The sequence below is a fragment of the Bos mutus genome, chromosome 10 (assembly GCF_027580195.1).
Source record: "Bos mutus isolate GX-2022 chromosome 10, NWIPB_WYAK_1.1, whole genome shotgun sequence".
In the NCBI taxonomy this organism is placed as follows: domain Eukaryota; kingdom Metazoa; phylum Chordata; class Mammalia; order Artiodactyla; family Bovidae; genus Bos; species Bos mutus.
Genome location: NC_091626.1, coordinates 47,408,091 through 47,425,704, shown reverse-complemented (window position 1 = coordinate 47,425,704; position 17,614 = coordinate 47,408,091). Strand labels below are relative to the sequence as shown.

General features: G+C 42.0%; 1 protein-coding gene across 2 annotated transcripts in view; it reads left to right on the top strand.

The window, feature by feature from the left end:
- SHC4 (SHC adaptor protein 4) overlaps positions 1 to 17,614 on the top strand; it is a 137,588-nt gene that overhangs the window by 34,061 nt on the left and 85,913 nt on the right. For both annotated transcript variants that reach the window (XM_070378520.1, XM_005892149.2), the window contains exon 2: positions 15,044 to 15,114. In XM_070378520.1, coding sequence (XP_070234621.1) covers positions 15,044 to 15,114 — 71 coding nt within the window. The remainder of the gene's footprint in view (positions 1 to 15,043; positions 15,115 to 17,614) is intronic.

Genomic DNA, 17,614 nt, shown 5'->3' with positions numbered 1-17,614 from the left:
TTCCCAATCCTCTCCTTAGTTGCCCATCATGACTCACACCAACATCTCTTCTAAAAAATCTTCCCTGATTCCCTGAGGCTGGGCTGGAGCCCCTCCTACACACTCCCATAGCACCTTACATCCTAGTGTTTATCACACTCTATAAAGAGTGCTCTTAACTGAGGTCCCTTCATAGTAGTTGAGGCTTATTCATCACCTTCCCCAACTAGGAGGCAAATGGAGCTGAAGAGGAGGGTGAGGAACATGTCATCCCAGGAGAGCCCCTGCCTGTTACTGAGCCCTTCTCATGCTCCGTCACTATGCCCAGCACCACACCTGCATCACCTTGTTTGAGCCTCATAATAACCTTATGTAACCGGTAAGTTATCGTCCCTATTTTATAGATGAGGAAACTGAGGCCTTAGATGCAGGTTATTTGCTCACAGTGTCACAGCTAGTACATGCACAGCTGAGCTTCAGACCTGGCCTGCCTGATTCCCAGAGCCCATGCTCCTAGACTCTGTGGTCTGTTCCTTTTTCCCTTTCATGGTTACCATAAATGTCAGGGTAGAGTAAGTCATTCTATGGTCATAAGCAATCCAAGCATCTCAGCAGCTGAGTCAAAAAAAAAAAAAAAAAAAGGTTTATTTGTCACTAATATCATGTGTCCGCAGCAAAGTGGCTCGGGTCTCTTACTCAGTGTTCTCCCTCAGAACCTGGACCAAGGGAGGCCCTGTCTCTGTGCCTCCCTAATTGAAAGAGAGGAAATTTGAGAAAAATCACTCCCTAAGCAATAGTCTGCTTGCATAGATTCACTAAATCAGGAGCTGTGCCAGGTTCAAAGGGGCAAGAGAAGTGCTGTCCTAGGCTGGGGTGGGCAGGTGAACATTGGAAATATTCGTGGAAATGCACTAACAGCTCTCACATAAACAAAGGAAAGAGTGGAAGGAAGGAAGGAACTATAAAACAAAAGCAAAAGGGAATGATAGTGTCTGGGAAAATGAAGACCTTCCAGGAAATAGGATGAAGCTTGCCTTTTTAAACACAGATCTCTGGTTAAATGGCTGTTGGGTCAGTTACTCAGTTTGTTCTTCCTGTAAGCAGCACTGCTAAGGCTGCTTCTCTTCTAAACATATTAATGCCTTGACACAACTTGGGATTTCACTGGATCCATCAGCAGAGAGTAGTCAGTTGGTATTTCAAAGGCAATATAATCTTTGGGCCAGTATTTCAATACTGGCCAGTATTTCAATTCTTATTTTCATTAATGGGGACCAGTCCTTCAAAAGAGAGACCTTCTTTAAGAACAACAGAAAATAGCATTCTTGAATTCCTAGGATTATACTTACACAATGATAAAACTTTCTTAGAAGTCTGGGTTATGGGGCATTTGCTCTTCCCCACAAAGGACTCAGCATGAAGCTATTGGTTGTGGCTTTTGAATCTTGACAGTATTAAAATTGAATATAAGATAAGAGGTCCCCAAGGAGTTTCTGTCAAGAGCACATTACGAATATTTTGTATGGAGATTTCACCTTTGTACGATGCGATTTTTGTTCCTCCAAACACAAAGGGTGATCAACTGTGTGGAACTGACTGTTGTAGGTGGTGGTTGCAGCAATCACTCTTGAGTTCCTGTAAGTTACTATAGAATATAAAAACACCTGTCACCTACAGGAGATGCCTGTCTTTCCCACTCTTTCTCTCATGCAGCAGCAAGAATAATAATACCTATATATTAAAAAGAGAAAAGTATTTTAAAAGTTTATACATATATTGTTCTTGTTGTTCGGTCGCTAAGTCGTGTCCGACTCTTTGCAACCCCGTGGACTGCAGCACGTCAGGCCCCTCTGTCCTCCACTAACTCCTGGAGTTTGCTTAAACTTATACCCACTGTGTTGGTAAAGCTATCTACTCATCTCATCCTCTGCCACCCTCTTCTTCTTTTGTCTTCAATCCTTCCAGGCATCAGGGTCTTTTCTAATGAGCTGGTTCTTTGCATCAGGTGGCCAAAGTGTTGGAGCTTCAGCTTCAGCATCAGTCCTTCCATTGAACATTCAGGGTTGATTTCCTTTAGGACTGACTGGTTTAATCTCCTTGCAGTCCCAGGGACTCTCAAGAGTCTTCTCCAACACCATAGTTCAAAAGTGTCAATTCTTTGGTGCTCAGCCTTTTCTCTCTCTCTCTTTCTATATATATATAATGGCTATTTTGGGCAGGTGACTAGAGGAGAGATACAGTGCTTTATCTTCAGTCCAGATGTTTTCAGATCCCTGAATTCATTTTCATTTTACACATGTCCCTGGACTCTACCCAGGAGGAGCCTGGGTCACTGCAGGGAAGTAAGCATCACAGGGAGTCTTCTCTTATTTGATGTGAGCACTGTGGGGGAGCTGCTATCAGCAGATGCCTCGTCAGTAGGATGAAGCGCATCCTACTTCTTATATTAGTGATCAAAATCACTGTGCAGTAGCTTGCATCTTTTATAGATATAGAGTTTTGAGACTCAGCTTCTCCAGGTCAGGGAGATGATGTGGAACGGCATAACTTTAAGCAGCAAAAGACCTGTGTTCTCTGTGAACCAGCCCTGTGACCCTTGAGCAGAACACTGAACCCCTAAGAATCAATTTCTCATCTGTAAAAGGGGTATTATATACCTGTTCAGGTTCTGTGACAGTTTCACTGTGAGGATCAAATGAGATAACACTTGTGAAAACAGACAGTGTAAATCGCTGTTCATACAAAAGCCCATGATCACATGGAATGTGATTTACCTGGCTGGGCACAGCAGCAGAGACAGCCATTCATGCCTCCCAAGAAATGAGTGTACAGTTATTCCTAGGGGGAGGTAAGAGCCCTCCAAATGCTCTCAGAGCAGTTTTTGCCTCAGGGATGACCTCAAGCAGAGACTGTGTCTGTGCTCAGGTCTGTAGGCAGATATGAAACCACTCTCAGTTGAAAAAAATGCCCATGTGTAAGGGATTTTCAATGTGAGTAGGACTGTCGGTATGAGATACTGCACAGTTGCCTGGTGTGGTATACAGATGGTTGTCATACTTTCCTTGCCCACAGACAAACAGTACTGTTTTTCAGATGAATTGAAAGTTTTCTTTTGATGCTTGTAGGCAGTTCATATCCTAAAATATTGGAGTGTCAACAAAGTGCCAATCAGACCAAGATCTTTATTGTTTACCTGGGCTTCTGGCCCTCAAGACTTTCTGTCTGAAGGATCCAGGTTGCCCATTGTCAAAGAGAAATGCTTCTTCTGAATAATCTTAAAAATGTCCTTATTAATTCTAAAAATCCCCAGGAGATTATATTTAAGATGTTGTCAGTTCTGCTTGCCATAGTGGGATTGGAATGGAATTTTAAAATATAGGTGCCTCTCCATTTGCTGCTAGTGAAGGCATCAACTTAGCAGGGGAAGAGCATCTGTGAGATCTGGGCCAGAGTGATAGGGTTACCCCCCTTCACAGCCCTGCTTTGCCTTGGGCAGGAACCCTGGAGATAGAGAGAACCCTGGAGAATCCTTCCTTCTTCTGGAAGGACCAGCAGAACACACAACTTACTTTAGAAGATTCCATCTTTGTAAATATTAACAACTCAGAGTGTTGAAATTCCCTAGTTGCAAAGACCCCAGTGGGAATGAGTGATAAAATTCAGATTTTCAGGCTTTTGAACCTGGAGCAGAAGGAGTTTTCATCAGGGTAGATGTTTGGATTTTAAAGACCTGTTCAGTTTAATCAACTGAAGTTTACTTTGAGGGACTACTGTATACCAGATAGTATTCTAGTTGTTGGGGGTAGAGCAGTCCTGTTGTCTGGTACTAATCTTCTAGTGAGGGAGACAGACTACCAACAAACATTGTTGTAAGCAGTAAATACTCTGAAGAAAAGCAAATACAAGAGGACAGAGAGTGGTGGAGAGCAAGAAGGTGTCAGCAGCCCTGTGCTCTTGGTGGGAAGTTTCAAAGGTGCTGTAAGATCATCTAAGAAATCAGTCATGTCTGACTCTTTGAGAACCCATGGTCTACACAGTCCATGGAATTCTCCAGGTCAGAATAATGGAATGGGTAGCCTTTCCTTTCTCCAGGGGGTCTTCCTAACCCAGGGATTGAACCCAGGTCTCCCACATTGCAGGCAGATTCTTTACCAGCTGAGCCATAAGGGAAGCCCAAGAATACTGGAGTGGGTAGCCTATCCCTTCTCCAGCAGATCTTCCTGACCCAGGAATCAAACCAGGGTCTCCTGAATTGCAGGCGGATTCTTTACCGACTGAGTTATCAGGGAAGCCCATCTAAGAAAAGGAGGTGTTAATAGATTCTCAGACAAAAACCAAACTAATGGTTCCCAAAGGGGAAATGGTTGGGGGGGATCAACCGGGAGTATGGAAATGATTGATACACATCACTCTATATAAAGTAGATAAACAAGGATTTACTGTGTAGCATAGGGAAGTAACTATGTTCAATATAATGATATCATGTAATAACCAATAATGGAAAAGAATCTGAAGCTATATACTTGAAACTAACCGAATATTGTAAATCAACCATAGTTCAATTTTTTAAAAAAAGAAGAAGAAAGGCAGTGTTTGCCAGGACCACTTGTGCCTCTTCCCTTGAGGCTTGTCTCACTGAATTCCCTCTAAACTTGCTCCCTTTCCAGAGGCAGAGTCCCCCTCCCCAGCGTCCACCTGCCCCAGGTTTGCATGGATTGGTGCTGTACTAAGTGGGGAAGGACTTTCCACTCCCTTCTCACATGACACACACCCAACTCAAACTTGGTGTAAGGAGGGCTTTGACTAGCTTTACTTCAGGATTATTTTAACTGGAAATATACCCCTTTAAGAAAGAACACATTACAGATGGTCCAGTTAGGATGCAGGTTATTTTGAGACTTCCTGAACGTTATTTCTTGGCTCCTTCATTCAAATAAATCATTTATTACCCTGTAAGAGGTGCTGGGGATAATGATGACTAAGACTCACTCCCTGCCCTTGAGAGGCACACAGTTTAGCAGTGGGCAGACATCGATATTTAAATGGATAAATAGCTGCATCACTGGGTGAGTACAACCTTCGGGTGTGACCAAGATATTCTGGGAGCCCAAAGGAAGAGCAATGAACTCTGCCTCAAGGGTGCCGAAGATTTCAAACAACTATTATGATCTGAAGCCTTATTCATAGATGGATTATTCATCCATTCACATGTATTTCCTGAATAGTTTATATCAGGATCACACACTGCCTGCAGATATTATTTGTTTGGCCTGTTGTTGTTATTGCTTGATAATAATTCTATTGAGATATAATTACATTTCATATAATCCACCCATATAAAGTATACAATTCAATGGATTTTAGTATATTCACAGAGTTGTACAGTCACCACCAATATTAGAACATTCTTATCAACTCCCAAATCAACTCTGTGACCTGTAGCACTCACACCCCACCCCCTCAAACCTTCCAACCTTCCTTTCTAGCTCTATAGATTTACCCATTCCAGTTATTTCATATAAATGGAATCACACAGTATGTGGTCTTTTGTGACTGCGTTCTTTCCCTTAGAAAAATATTTTCAAAGTTCATCCATGTTGTGCCATGTATCAGTATTTCATTTCCTTTTTATTGCCAAACACAAGTCCATGACACGAGGTACCACTGTTTATTGATCCATTCATCAGTTGATGGATATTCAGGTTGTTTCTACTTTTTGTTATTATGACTAGTGCTGCTGTGAACATTGGAGTGAAAGTTTATGTGTGGACCTATGTTTTCATTTTTCATGAGTGAATATCTAGGAGTGGAATTTTTGGACCTGATGGTGGTTCTAAGTTTAACTTTCTGAGAAACTGCCAAGCTGTTTTCCCTTGTGTCTTCACCATTTTATATTCCCATTACCAATGTATGAGGGTTCCAGTTTCTCCATATCTGCCAACACTTGCTATTTTCAGTTTGTTTGTTTGTTTAAATTATAGCCATTCCAGAGAGTGTGAAGTGGTATCTCATTGTGGTTTTGATGTGCATTTCCTTAGTGATGAATGACATTGAGCAGTTTTTCCTGTGCTCACTGGCCATTTGTATATCTTATTTTGAGAAACGTCTATTCGGATCATTTGTCCATTTAAAAATTGTGCTGCTTGTCTTTTTACTGTTGTGTTGTAAGTGTTCTCTATGTATTATAGATGCAAGTCCCTTATCAGATAAATCATTTGCAAACAGTTTCTCCCATTCTGTGGGTGATCTTTTCATTTTCTTGATAGTGTCCCTTGAAGTACGAAAGTATTTGATTTTTATAAGATTCAATTTATGTATTTTTTTCTTTGGTTGCTTGTACTTTCGGTGTCATAGCCAAGGTTATGATAATTTTTGCGTATTTTCTTTTAAGAGTATTATCATTTTAATTCCCATGTGTAGATCTTAGATCCATTATTGAGTTTATTTTGCATATGATGTGGAATAGAGGTATGATTTCATTCTTTTGTATGTTATTTCATTCTGTAATATCCAATTGCTCCAGCACCATTTGTTGAAAACACTGTTCTTTCCCCACTTAAATTGTTTTGGTGCCCTCATCAAAATTCAATTGGTGGACACGACTGAAGCGACTGAGCACATGAGGGTTTATTTTTGGACTGTCAATTCTATTTCACTGATCTATATGTCTTTCCTTATGTAATCACCACACCTGTTTTGTTGTACAGCTGTGTCAGGAGTTTTGAAATTGGGACATGTGAGTTCTCCAACTTTTATCTTGTTCAACATTGTGTTGGCCCTTCTGGGTCTCTTGAATTTCCATGTGAATTTTAGGATCAGCTTGTCGATTTCTGCAAAGAAGCCATCTGGTATTTTGCCAGGAACTGAGTCAATAGATCAGTTCGAGGAATATTGCTATCTTAACATGAAGTCTTCTGATCCATGAACTTGGAATGTCTTTCCAATTATTTTGATCTTCTTAAATTTCTTTCAACAATACTTTATAGTTTTCAAAGTCTGAATTTTGCATTTATTTTGTTGTTTATTTATAAATATTTTATTGTTTTTAATTCTATTTATAATGTAATTTTTAAAATTTAATTTTTGGATTGTTCATTGTGACCTGTTGGTTTTAAAATTTAGGAAAATTCATAAAGTCTTATTTCTGACTTCTTTTGAAAAATCAGATCTGGTTTCCTAAATGGCAACAAGGGGCTAGAGTGAGTAGCTTGGGTTTTGTCTTTCATGTAGTCTGTATAATTCCAGATTTCCCTGTATCTGGTTACTTTCTCCTGTCTGGATCCATTTACTCATTAATATCTTAATTATTAAGCACTGAGCTTTTGACCTTTATGGTTATTCTTTTTGAAAATTAAGTTAGATGAGATACAGTTTAAAAAAAGGATTAATATGATCTAAACCTTTAATATAATTATTTTTATATACACATCCTATCTTTTCTTCTAAGTTGTTCAAGCTGCATTTTACTCATTCATCTCAGGAGCATTGGTGAGCTAGGCTCAGTACTGAGGATACAAAGAAGAAACAGACACCATTCCTATTCCAAAAGAGGTACAGACACACTGGCCAAAAAAGCCATATGGACAATTAATATCTTATAAAAGGTCTTCTGGATGTCCATACAGTGTGTGGAGGAGGGTCCAGAGAAGGGAGTGGTCAGACTGAAGGTAAGAAAGGAGAAGAAGGTCTTCCCTGATGACTCATAGTAAAGAATCTGCCTGCCAGTGCAGGAAACTGTTTCATCCCTGGTCTAGGAGGATCCCGTGTGCCATGGAGCAGCTAGGCCCCATACCACAACTGTTGAGCCTGTGCTCTAGAGCCTGCAAACTACAGCTATTGATCCCATGCACCGCAACTACTGAAGCCTGCGTACCTTTGCGCCTGTGTTTGCACCACGACACGCCACTGCGATGAAAAGTGGCCCCTGCTCGCTGCAACTAGAGAAAAGCCTGAGCGACAACAAAGGCTCAGCACAGCCAGAAGTAAATAAATAAATAAAATTTAAAAAAGAAAGGAGGAAAAGAGGAGAGGCTTCACGGAAGTGACTTTTGAATGATAATAGTTAGGGACCTTGTCCATTAAGCTAAGAAAGTAAGATCTCTTCCTGAAGACTGTTGTGTTCTCCAAAGTGTAATTCTTGGACCTGCTGTAGCAGAATCCATGAGTCCTTAATAAAACGCATTCTTGTGGACCAACTGAAGCAGAATTTTTCAGAACCCCAGAAATCTGTTTTTAAAAATCTTCCGTTTAAGTTTCCTTGGTAAATCTGAAGTTCTCTAAAGTTTGAGAAGCTCTGCTTTAAGAAGGTGGGGGATCTGTGAGAGTTTTAAGTGGGAATGAGGTGTGATAGGGTGGAGTGATACCACCCTGCATTTCGGTAAGGTGCTGGCTACATTGGGAAAGGCAGATTCAGAGGGTGGGACACCAGAGACTCCTTCTTAGTGGGGGTTACATTCTAAATTCATCACTAGGGTGAAAATCAGGTGGAATAAAGAATACACTGGGAAATCTCTGAAATCTATAACACCTGTGCACCCGGACCATCAAGGTTCAGTTCAGAGTCAATGGCTTCTATCTGTTTGAATTTGCAGAGAGGTCCCTTTTCCCTGGGGCAGAAGTCAAGTCTAGTTTGAGTGGTAGAGTTGGGGGCTGAGGGGCTGAATAAAGGGACTGATCTTTTACTTTCTGCAGGTCAGGTTGAAACAGTAGTTGAACTGAGTAAATCAAACATTGATATGATGGGAGTCCACTCTATTGCAATTGAGAGAGTGTGCCTAAACTACAGCAGATACGAGAGATGACTAAATTGATGGAATTTGGCCCCTGGTTGGATGAAGGGTTTGAAAGAAAGGGAAGAGTATGTGAACCAGAGGCTGGAACAGGTCACTAGAGTGGACAAGATCATTGGTTTGCTCAGGGAGTTTCAATAGAGTCTTGAGCCCAGAAGCTACTGTAGTGAGTTGAAGCATGAGTTGAAAGTAAGGAAGTGGAGGCAATGTCTCAAGGTTTGTCCTCTTCCCACTTCCCCTGTTTTTAATGGGAAAGATTAGATGTTATTTAGAGGTGGCAGAAAAATCCTGCAATGTCTTTAGGTCATGTTGGTGGCTTCTACCATCTAGCACAAGGGCAGGCACATTCTAAGGAAGGGAAAATGCCATTGAAAAACAAGAGATTTAACCTTACTTGGTAATTAATAAATTGTGATTCCAAGAGGTTAAGTGGTAGACTTTATGTAATTTTTAAACTCTAAAATAATACCACTTACTTATTTTTTCAAACACAAACAATACAAAAATGTAAAGTAAAAAATAAAAGTTTGCCTCTCTCCCATTCCCAGAGGTAATATGTATACTTTAGATATTCTTCCTGAGGATATAAGAATATATATCCTTTTTCTTTAGATCTTTGAAGGTCATCATTCTGTAAGAGTCAGGATGAAAAGTTCCCACAAGCCAGCTCTCATTCCTGTTCTCTGAAAACCCCAGTAATAATTTCTTCTCTGGAATGCAAAGCCCAAGATACACAGGCCATGAATAGACTGTTCACCTCGCCTTAGAAACAAGTGGTTGAAGCTCAGACAGTACAAAAATATTATGACTGCCCTGGGGCAAGAAGGGAGTGCGTGAGCTGGAATCTAGGTGAGCCGTCTGTCAGGTGCTGAATGGAAAGGTTGTCTGAGTGCTGTCACGTTCTTACCACCCCTGATACCTTGAATAAAGGTCTTCAGTGTCCTCTCCCCATCACAGGGCCAGGTATTAGGGCGTGTCTTCTGTCTCAGGTGCCACATCCTGCTGGCCCCGGAAGAGCTTGGATTCATGCCTGCTCTTACCACGGGGCCCCCAGGTGGGTCACCTTCTTTCCCACCTTGGAAGACCAAAGGAAGAGGCAGAGGGGGCAGCTGGATGACCTCCTCTCTTTTCAATTTTCCTGTCCTACAAGGCTCACACACAGGTTCCCAGAAATGGACTGCAACCTCCAGAATAAGCCCTGATTCAGTCTCACTGAATAAGTGAAACTGAGCCAGCCGCTTCCCATTAATAGGGCTTAATTTCTTCATCTATTAAATGGAATTAACCATGACTAACCTCATAGAAAGAAAAGATAAATCATCTCTTTCATGGTTGTCCTGTCCTCATGGAGCTAGGTTTCTTGAGAATAGAGCCCGTGTCTTTGCAGACCTACACTTAATACGTGAATGAGAGGTAGGGTTAGTTTATACTGACACCAACAAACTAAATTCCTGCTCCCTCAGGCCTGGACATTCAGCCACTTTCCACTTGTTCAGTCAGGTACCTAAACACAGATACTGACAGTCTTTTTATGCACCATGCCCTCCCTGCTTCTTCACAGCGATGGTTTCTGAGAAATGGACTGAGTGAGTCAATGGGAGGACCAGGTGCATCTGGGCTTCAGAGTCATTGTGGGAAAAAAAGCGGGCATTGATTTTCTCCCTTCACGTTGCCCTGAGTGCCTTCCACCCCACATGCCCGGGGTGGATGGGGAATGTGCTCATCGTCACGATCATCTCAGACCGTGACTCACGTTTCCCGCAGCGAGGCTGGCAGAAGGTGTGCCGTTGCTGACAGACAAGTATGTGAAGCAAAACAGAGGTTTCAGTGAAGGGGGGTTTTGGAAACAACTCCTGGGCCTGCCTTAGAAGGACGGGGCTGAGGTGGCTATCGCCATGAAGTGTGATTAAAAACAAAACCTTACATTTATACACAGCTATGGATAAACTAGATAGCTAGTGAGAACCTACTGTATGGCAAAGGGAACTTTATTCAGTGCTCTGTGGTGACCTAAACGGGAAGGAAATCCAAAAAAGAGGGGCTAGATGTATATGTATAGCTGGCTCACATTACTGCACAGCAGAAGCTAATACAACATTGTAAAGCAACTTCAGTTCAGACGCTCAGTCGTGTCCGACTCTTTGTGACTCCACGAACTGCAGCACGCCAGGATAAACTGCAATTAAAAAGGAAGAACAAAGCTTGGAAGATTCCCTCTCTCTCTGTCCTCCTCTCCTACTCTCCACTAAAAACCTCTTCCCTTGTTAACCAGAATCCCACAGTCGGTGACTCACATCACTGGGCTGAGAACTGCCCCATTTGACACCTTCCCTCATTGAGCTGTTGAAGCTCAGAGCATCTCTGCCTCAGCTTACATGCTTTGCCTCGTTTCCCGCTCCCGTCAGCTTTATCACTCAGGGTTTTCCCCACGCCTGGAACACCTGGGGAGTCAGGCCCTTTTTCCCCACCTTCCCCTCAAGTCTCTTTCTGAGACCTCAGTTCTGCTATACTCCTTGCTCATCCTCCAGGATGGAGAGAACAAACAGTCAGAAATTCACCTCCCTCTGCTCATTGTAAACTACTGTTGGAGCTCAACAGTAGAAGCCTCTTTGACTCTTTCATCCAGTATTTACTGGGTACCTTCTGTGGCTCAGGCACTGTCCCGGGTGTTGGGAATTCCATGGTGATCATGGTCCTTGCTCTTATGATGCTTACAGTCAAGGGAATGAAGACAGGTAATAAGCAAGTTAACAAGTAAACTTGATTATTCGTGGCATGATGACAAATGGGGGGCTGTGATGAAGGGTGCTAGGAAGGGTCTCTGAGGCAGTGACATGTGAATTAAAACCTGAAGGATAGAAAGGAGTCAGTCTTACAGAGCAGTGGGGAGGATCTAGGCAGAGCTAGCAATGGAGCAGCTAGTGCAAAGGCCCTATGTTTGGAAAGAGTTGGCTGTATTTGAGGAATGGAAGGAAGGCCAGTGTGGCAGCAAAGTGCAGAGGAGCAGGTGACAGAGCCAGAAAACACAGGGTTTAGCTGTCAATACTAGAGCGCCCATGAAGAATGTGAGGAACAGGAATCTGGCTGAGAATGGCCGGGCAATTGTCTTGACCAGCAAACTCTCCCCTACACGAGGCTCTAGACAACACTTGGTGCACTCACCTGCTCTTAGGATGCGAAATGTACAGAATTCGCTGAGAAATACTCCAAGAGTGTCTGGAGAGGCACCCCCAGCTCCCGCCATCTTTCCACAAGCAGAAGGAGGCTGGAAGGCTTCCAGGGGAAAGCTAAACAGGAAGCAGATCATTTCCAAGGAGCCAACAGATCACTTTCAATCAGACCGCTTGGCTCTCATCGCATTTCCGAGCTCATTCTCAGAGAAAAACACTCTCCCTCATCAACTGAGGCTCTGCTAAGAGGATGACTCCCACTGCCTCACCGGGCAGAGCTACACGGGGGACTACTAAGCCTGCCTCCCTAGGCTTAATGCCTCTCCATGATTCCAGAATCCAGTTTTTAACTCTCAGCTTGCTGTTTCCTGGATACCCTACCAGCATCGTTCAGTGAACAGGTCCCAGACCACCTCATCTTCCCTTCTCCTGGCTTTCTTCTTTCTGTTAATGGAATCACTGTTCCTCCCGCTACCCTGGCTGGAAACGTGTGAGTCATCCTTGACTCATCCTTCTCTCTTATTCTCTAGATCAAATCAACTGCCGGATCCTGTAGTATCTATTTCCGAGATGTCACTTGAATCTGTCCCTTCCTTCCCACCATCCCTCCTCAGGGTGAGCTTTTGTTACTTCTCAAGAGGAGCATCCTCACTTACTCCCTTGCTATTGACCAACCTTCCTACTGCTGCTGACATTAGGCTTCTCAAACACAGAGTAATCCCGCCACTCTTTACACCAGCCTAACACAGCTCCCACTTTTGCCACATTAAATATAACGAACTGTCTTTTAGCTTTATGAGCGTTGGTGCCTTTTCCAATACTCCATGTTCAAGCTAGATTTACTCCTTCCTGGTGTAGGACATGACTTTTTCTTTCCTTGAATCCTCTGAATAAATGAGGTTGCAAAAAGTAGAATTTTCTTATGTTATTAAGCTTTGGGTTTATCTGCATTTATATGCTTATTTTGGAGAAGGCAGTGGCACCCCACTCCAGTACTCTTACCTGGAAAATCCCATGGACGGAGAAGCCTGGTAGGCTGCAGTCCATGGGGTCGCTAAGAGTCGGACATGACTGAGAGACTTCACTTTGACTTTTCACTTTTATGCATTGGAGAAGGAAATGGCAACCCACTCCAGTGTTCTTGCCTGCAGAATCCCAGGGACGGGGGAGCCTGGTGGGCTGCCGTCTATGGGGTCACACAGAGCTGGAAATGACTGAAGTGATTTAGCAGCAGCAGAATACTTGATATTTGTGTATTATTTGTCTCACATTTAGTTTTGCTTCTTTTAATATTTGAGCATACATATGTACCACGCGCTGCTCTTAGAACACCTTCAGTTCAGTTCAGTTCAGTCGCTCAGTCGTGTCCGACTCTTTGTGACCCCATGAATTGCAGCATGCCAGGCCTCCCTGTCCATCACCATCTCCTGGAGTTCACTCAAACTCACGTCCATCGAGTCAGTGATGCCATTCAGCTATCTCATCCTCTGTCGTCCCCTTTTTCTCCTGTTCCCAATCTCTGCCATCATCAGAGTCTTTTCCAGGGAGTCAACTCTTCACATGAGGTGGCCAAAGTACTGGAGTTTCAGCTTTAGCATCATTCCTTCCAAAGAACACCCAGGACTGATCTCCTTTAGAATTGACTGGTTGGATCTCCTTGCAGTCCAAGGGACTCTCAAGAGTCTTCTCCAGCACCACAGTTCAAAAGCATCAATTCTTCGGTGCTCAGCTTTCTTCACAGTCCAACTCTCACATCCATACATGGCCACTGGAAAAACCATAGCCTTGACTAGATGGACCTTTGTTAGCAAAGTAATGTCTCTGCTTTTGAATATGCTATCTATGTTGGTCATAATTTTTCTTCCAAGGAGTAAGCGTCTTTTAATTTCATGGCTGCAGTCACCATTTGTAGTGATTTTGGAGCCCCAGAAAATAAAGTCTGACACTGTTTCCACTGTTTCCCCATCTATTTCCCATGAAGTGATGGGACCGGATGCCATGATCTTCGTTTTCTGAATGTTGAGCTTTAAGCCAACTTTTTCACTCTCCTCTTTGACTTTCATCAAGAGGCTTTTTCCTCTTCACTTTCTGCCATAAGGGTGGTGTCATCTGCATATCTGAGGTTATTGATATTTCTCCGGGCAATCCTGATTCCAGCTTGTGCTTCTTCCAGCCCAGTGTTTCTCATGATGTACTCTGCATATAAGTTAAATAAGCAGGGTGACAATATACAGCCTTGACATACTCCTTTTCCTATTTGGAACCAGTCTGTTGTTCCATGTCCAGTTCTAACTATTGCTTCCTGACCTGCATATAGGTTTCTCAAGAGGCAGGTCAGGTGATCTGGTATTCCCATCTCTTTCTGAATTTTACACAGTTTATTGTGATCCACACAGTCAAAGGCTTTGGCATAGTCAATAAAGCAGAAATAGATGTTTTTCTGGAACTCTCTTGCCTTTTCAAGGATCCAGTGGATGTTGGCAATTTGATCTCTGATTCCTCTGCTTTTTCTAAAACCAGCTTGAACATCTGGAAGTTCATGGTTCATGTATTGCTGAAGCCTGGCTTGGAGAATTTTGAGCATTACTTTACTAGCGTGTGAGATGAGTGCAATTGTGTGGTAGTTTGAGCATTCTTTGGCATTGCCTTTCTTTGGAATTGGAACACCTTAGGAAATAATTAAATAATTAAACTCTCACAATAGTTGTATCCCTATGTTGCTAGTGCCAAAAACTGAGATGCAGAGAAGTTGAGTAACTTGCTGAAGCTCCATAAGTAATAACTGACAGAGCCAGGACTCCAGTTCACACAGGCTGGCCCCAGAGCCCAAGCTCTCATATCCTTGAGCTCACATTTGTCAGGGATGACAGCCATTTTCCTGATACCATATTAATAGTTTGGATTAGCTGATGTTTTGTAACTGAACTGAAGCTTAAGGTATGTGTCCATTAATGGTCAGAAATATCAATGGTAGGCTGAATGTGCAAATGTAATTTGGTATTAGGAACTGATTTAGGTGTTTCCCAGGAAATCACCTCTGATGCTGAGAACTATTTTTGTGCCATTTTTCCTACTTAGTCTTTATTTTTTTTTCTCTTATTCCAGTACATGGGCTGTATTGAAGTGCTGCAATCAATGAGATCACTGGATTTTGGAATGAGAACCCAAGTTACAAGGTAAGAGAACAAAAATCTGACAAGCTTGGAGGACTATAGTCTAAAGTCACAAGAGTTTCTCCCTGCAGGAGTTTCATGCAAGGCTTCAAAGGCACTGTGGGTTTTTATTCGTAAGACTGGAAGGTCGAACAAAGCCCAGTGACCTTGTGAGTGGTTCTGACTCATCATGTGAAGGATTTCTCAATTGTGCAGCAGAGCATCTGCATTTCATAGGAGAACTGATAAGATGATGCACTCAGAGAAATAGCTGCTTTCCCAGATACTAGAAGTATTTAAAATAATATCTAGAAATGGACATTACAGGATCTCAGACCTGTTGAGGAAGTCTCTGAAAGTAACAGGAAAAAACTTTTCAAATCAGTAAGCCCAAGCTCGTCCCATTTATGGCATCCCTGACACAAGAAGCTGTCTATTCCTTGTCTGGGTCTCTTTCTTCCACATACAGTGAGCTGGATGGAAGAGTTGAACCAGTGGAGCCTTACCCAGAGTGGCCCCAGGAAGCTTAGGGAAAGAGCCAGAGTTATTATTACACAGAGTGCAAGTCAGAAGCAGAAGCACAAGGTATGGTTCTTTAAGGCCAAATTCAAAGCAGGCATGGAAAGGGGAATAACTGAGTGCTGAGACTGGTAACTGGGAAAATCACGAGGTGAGGGGCATGAAGTGAGAAGACTGGATTGATATGAATCAATATGATTCAGAATGAAGACTTGGGCATCTGTGGTGTGTGGTGCCAGTGTGCAATCCTCAGTGCCTGTCTGCTTCCATGGTTGCTGGTCACCATTTCCATTATGAAGAGAGGATAACTTTTCTTGATGCTCGTCCCATGGAATTTGAGTCCTGGAAAAATAGTCCTCTTAACCAAAAGATTTGGGGAAAGGAATCATATGCTCTTAAGGAGAGTCACAGTATTAAAGACCCTGAGAAGTCCTGTGCTGTAATTTAAAAAGTGTTAACTTCATCAAGATTCTCTAAATTTATTTGGCCCCATAATTCTTTTTTTATGTAACATAAATAAATACTCCATGTATCTTTGTTCCATGAAATGAACTTTAAGAAAGGCTATTGTAGACTTTCTTGTTTACAATGCATTCAAATCTATCTTTCCAAACTTCTCACTGATATTTGGTACTCCCTCAGGAATTAAACAGATGAAGTCCCACTCATCCACCCTGTATTCTTGGTGCCTATTTCAGTTCTTGGCACCTGGAAGAGGCTCAATGGATATTTATGGAATAAATGCATGGCTCCACCTGACTGGTTTCCAGCATTTGGAAATGGCTATATTTTCCCTTTTCTTTTACAGTATCAGACCCTTCAACTATCCTTTAAATAAGGATATCCTTTAAAGTAAGAGGTTTCTAGATTACTTCCTACCCTTTTAACCCTAATTTGGGCACATTTCAGGTTTTATTTCATTCTGATGATGCTTAATCTGGAGAAAGCCCTTCTCCAATCCTGAGGAAGTTACAGATGGGAGGAAGAGGGTCACCACTCCAGAAGCTTGGTCTAGGGGCACAATCCAAAGGAGTGCCACTGCCCATACCTGAGGTTGACTGTTTTTCTGTTCTTTCCCGCATCCATTCATTCATTGACTTATTCTCCTTCACTCAAATATTTATGGAGTGTTCATTAAGTGCCAAAAACTTTTCAAGAATTAAGGACACAGGCACCTCTGATCTTTTAGAACTTACATCATAGCTGGGGAAACAAACTATGGCAAGGAAGCAAATAAATATACAATATACTTTCAGGCAGTAATTAGTGCCATTACTGTAATAATGAAGCAGGGTAAGAGGATAGAGATGTATGGGTGGGCTTTTAATTTATTTTTCTAGTTATAAATATACTATATATTTATTTAGAACACTTAGAAAATACAGATAAATATGAAAAAGAAAATCACTCATAATCTCACCTGGAAATAATGTCTACTAGCATTTTCTGCTTTGGAATAATACCCTTCTGATCTTTTCTTTATTACATGAGCTTACAATGATTTTTGCAGACAATCTGGAGAATATTTGATTCTGTTTCTCCCATGTTGACCATTTTTCCTGTTGCTAAATTTTCACAAGCATTTTTAAATTGTGGTAAAATATGTATAACGTAAAATTTACCACTTTAACAATTTTTAAGTGTACAGTTCAGTGGTATTAAGTAAGTTCATGTCGTGCAACTGTCACCATCCTTCTCTAGAAGTTTTTCATCTTCTTAAATTGCAACTTTGTACATTAGATAATAACCCTTCATTCTCTCCTCCCCCAGCTCTGGCAACCACAGTTTTACTTTCTGTCTCTATGAATATGACTGCTATGGGTACTTCAGATAGATAGAGTTATATAGTATTTGTCCTTTTGTGACTGGTTTATTTCACGTAGCTTAATGGCTTCAAGGTTTAGAACTAGGTCAAACAATATAAATATTCTGAAGGCTTTAGACGCCAATTGCTAGGTTGTTCTGCAGAAGAACTGTAATAGTTGGTATCCTTCCTCCCTGTCGC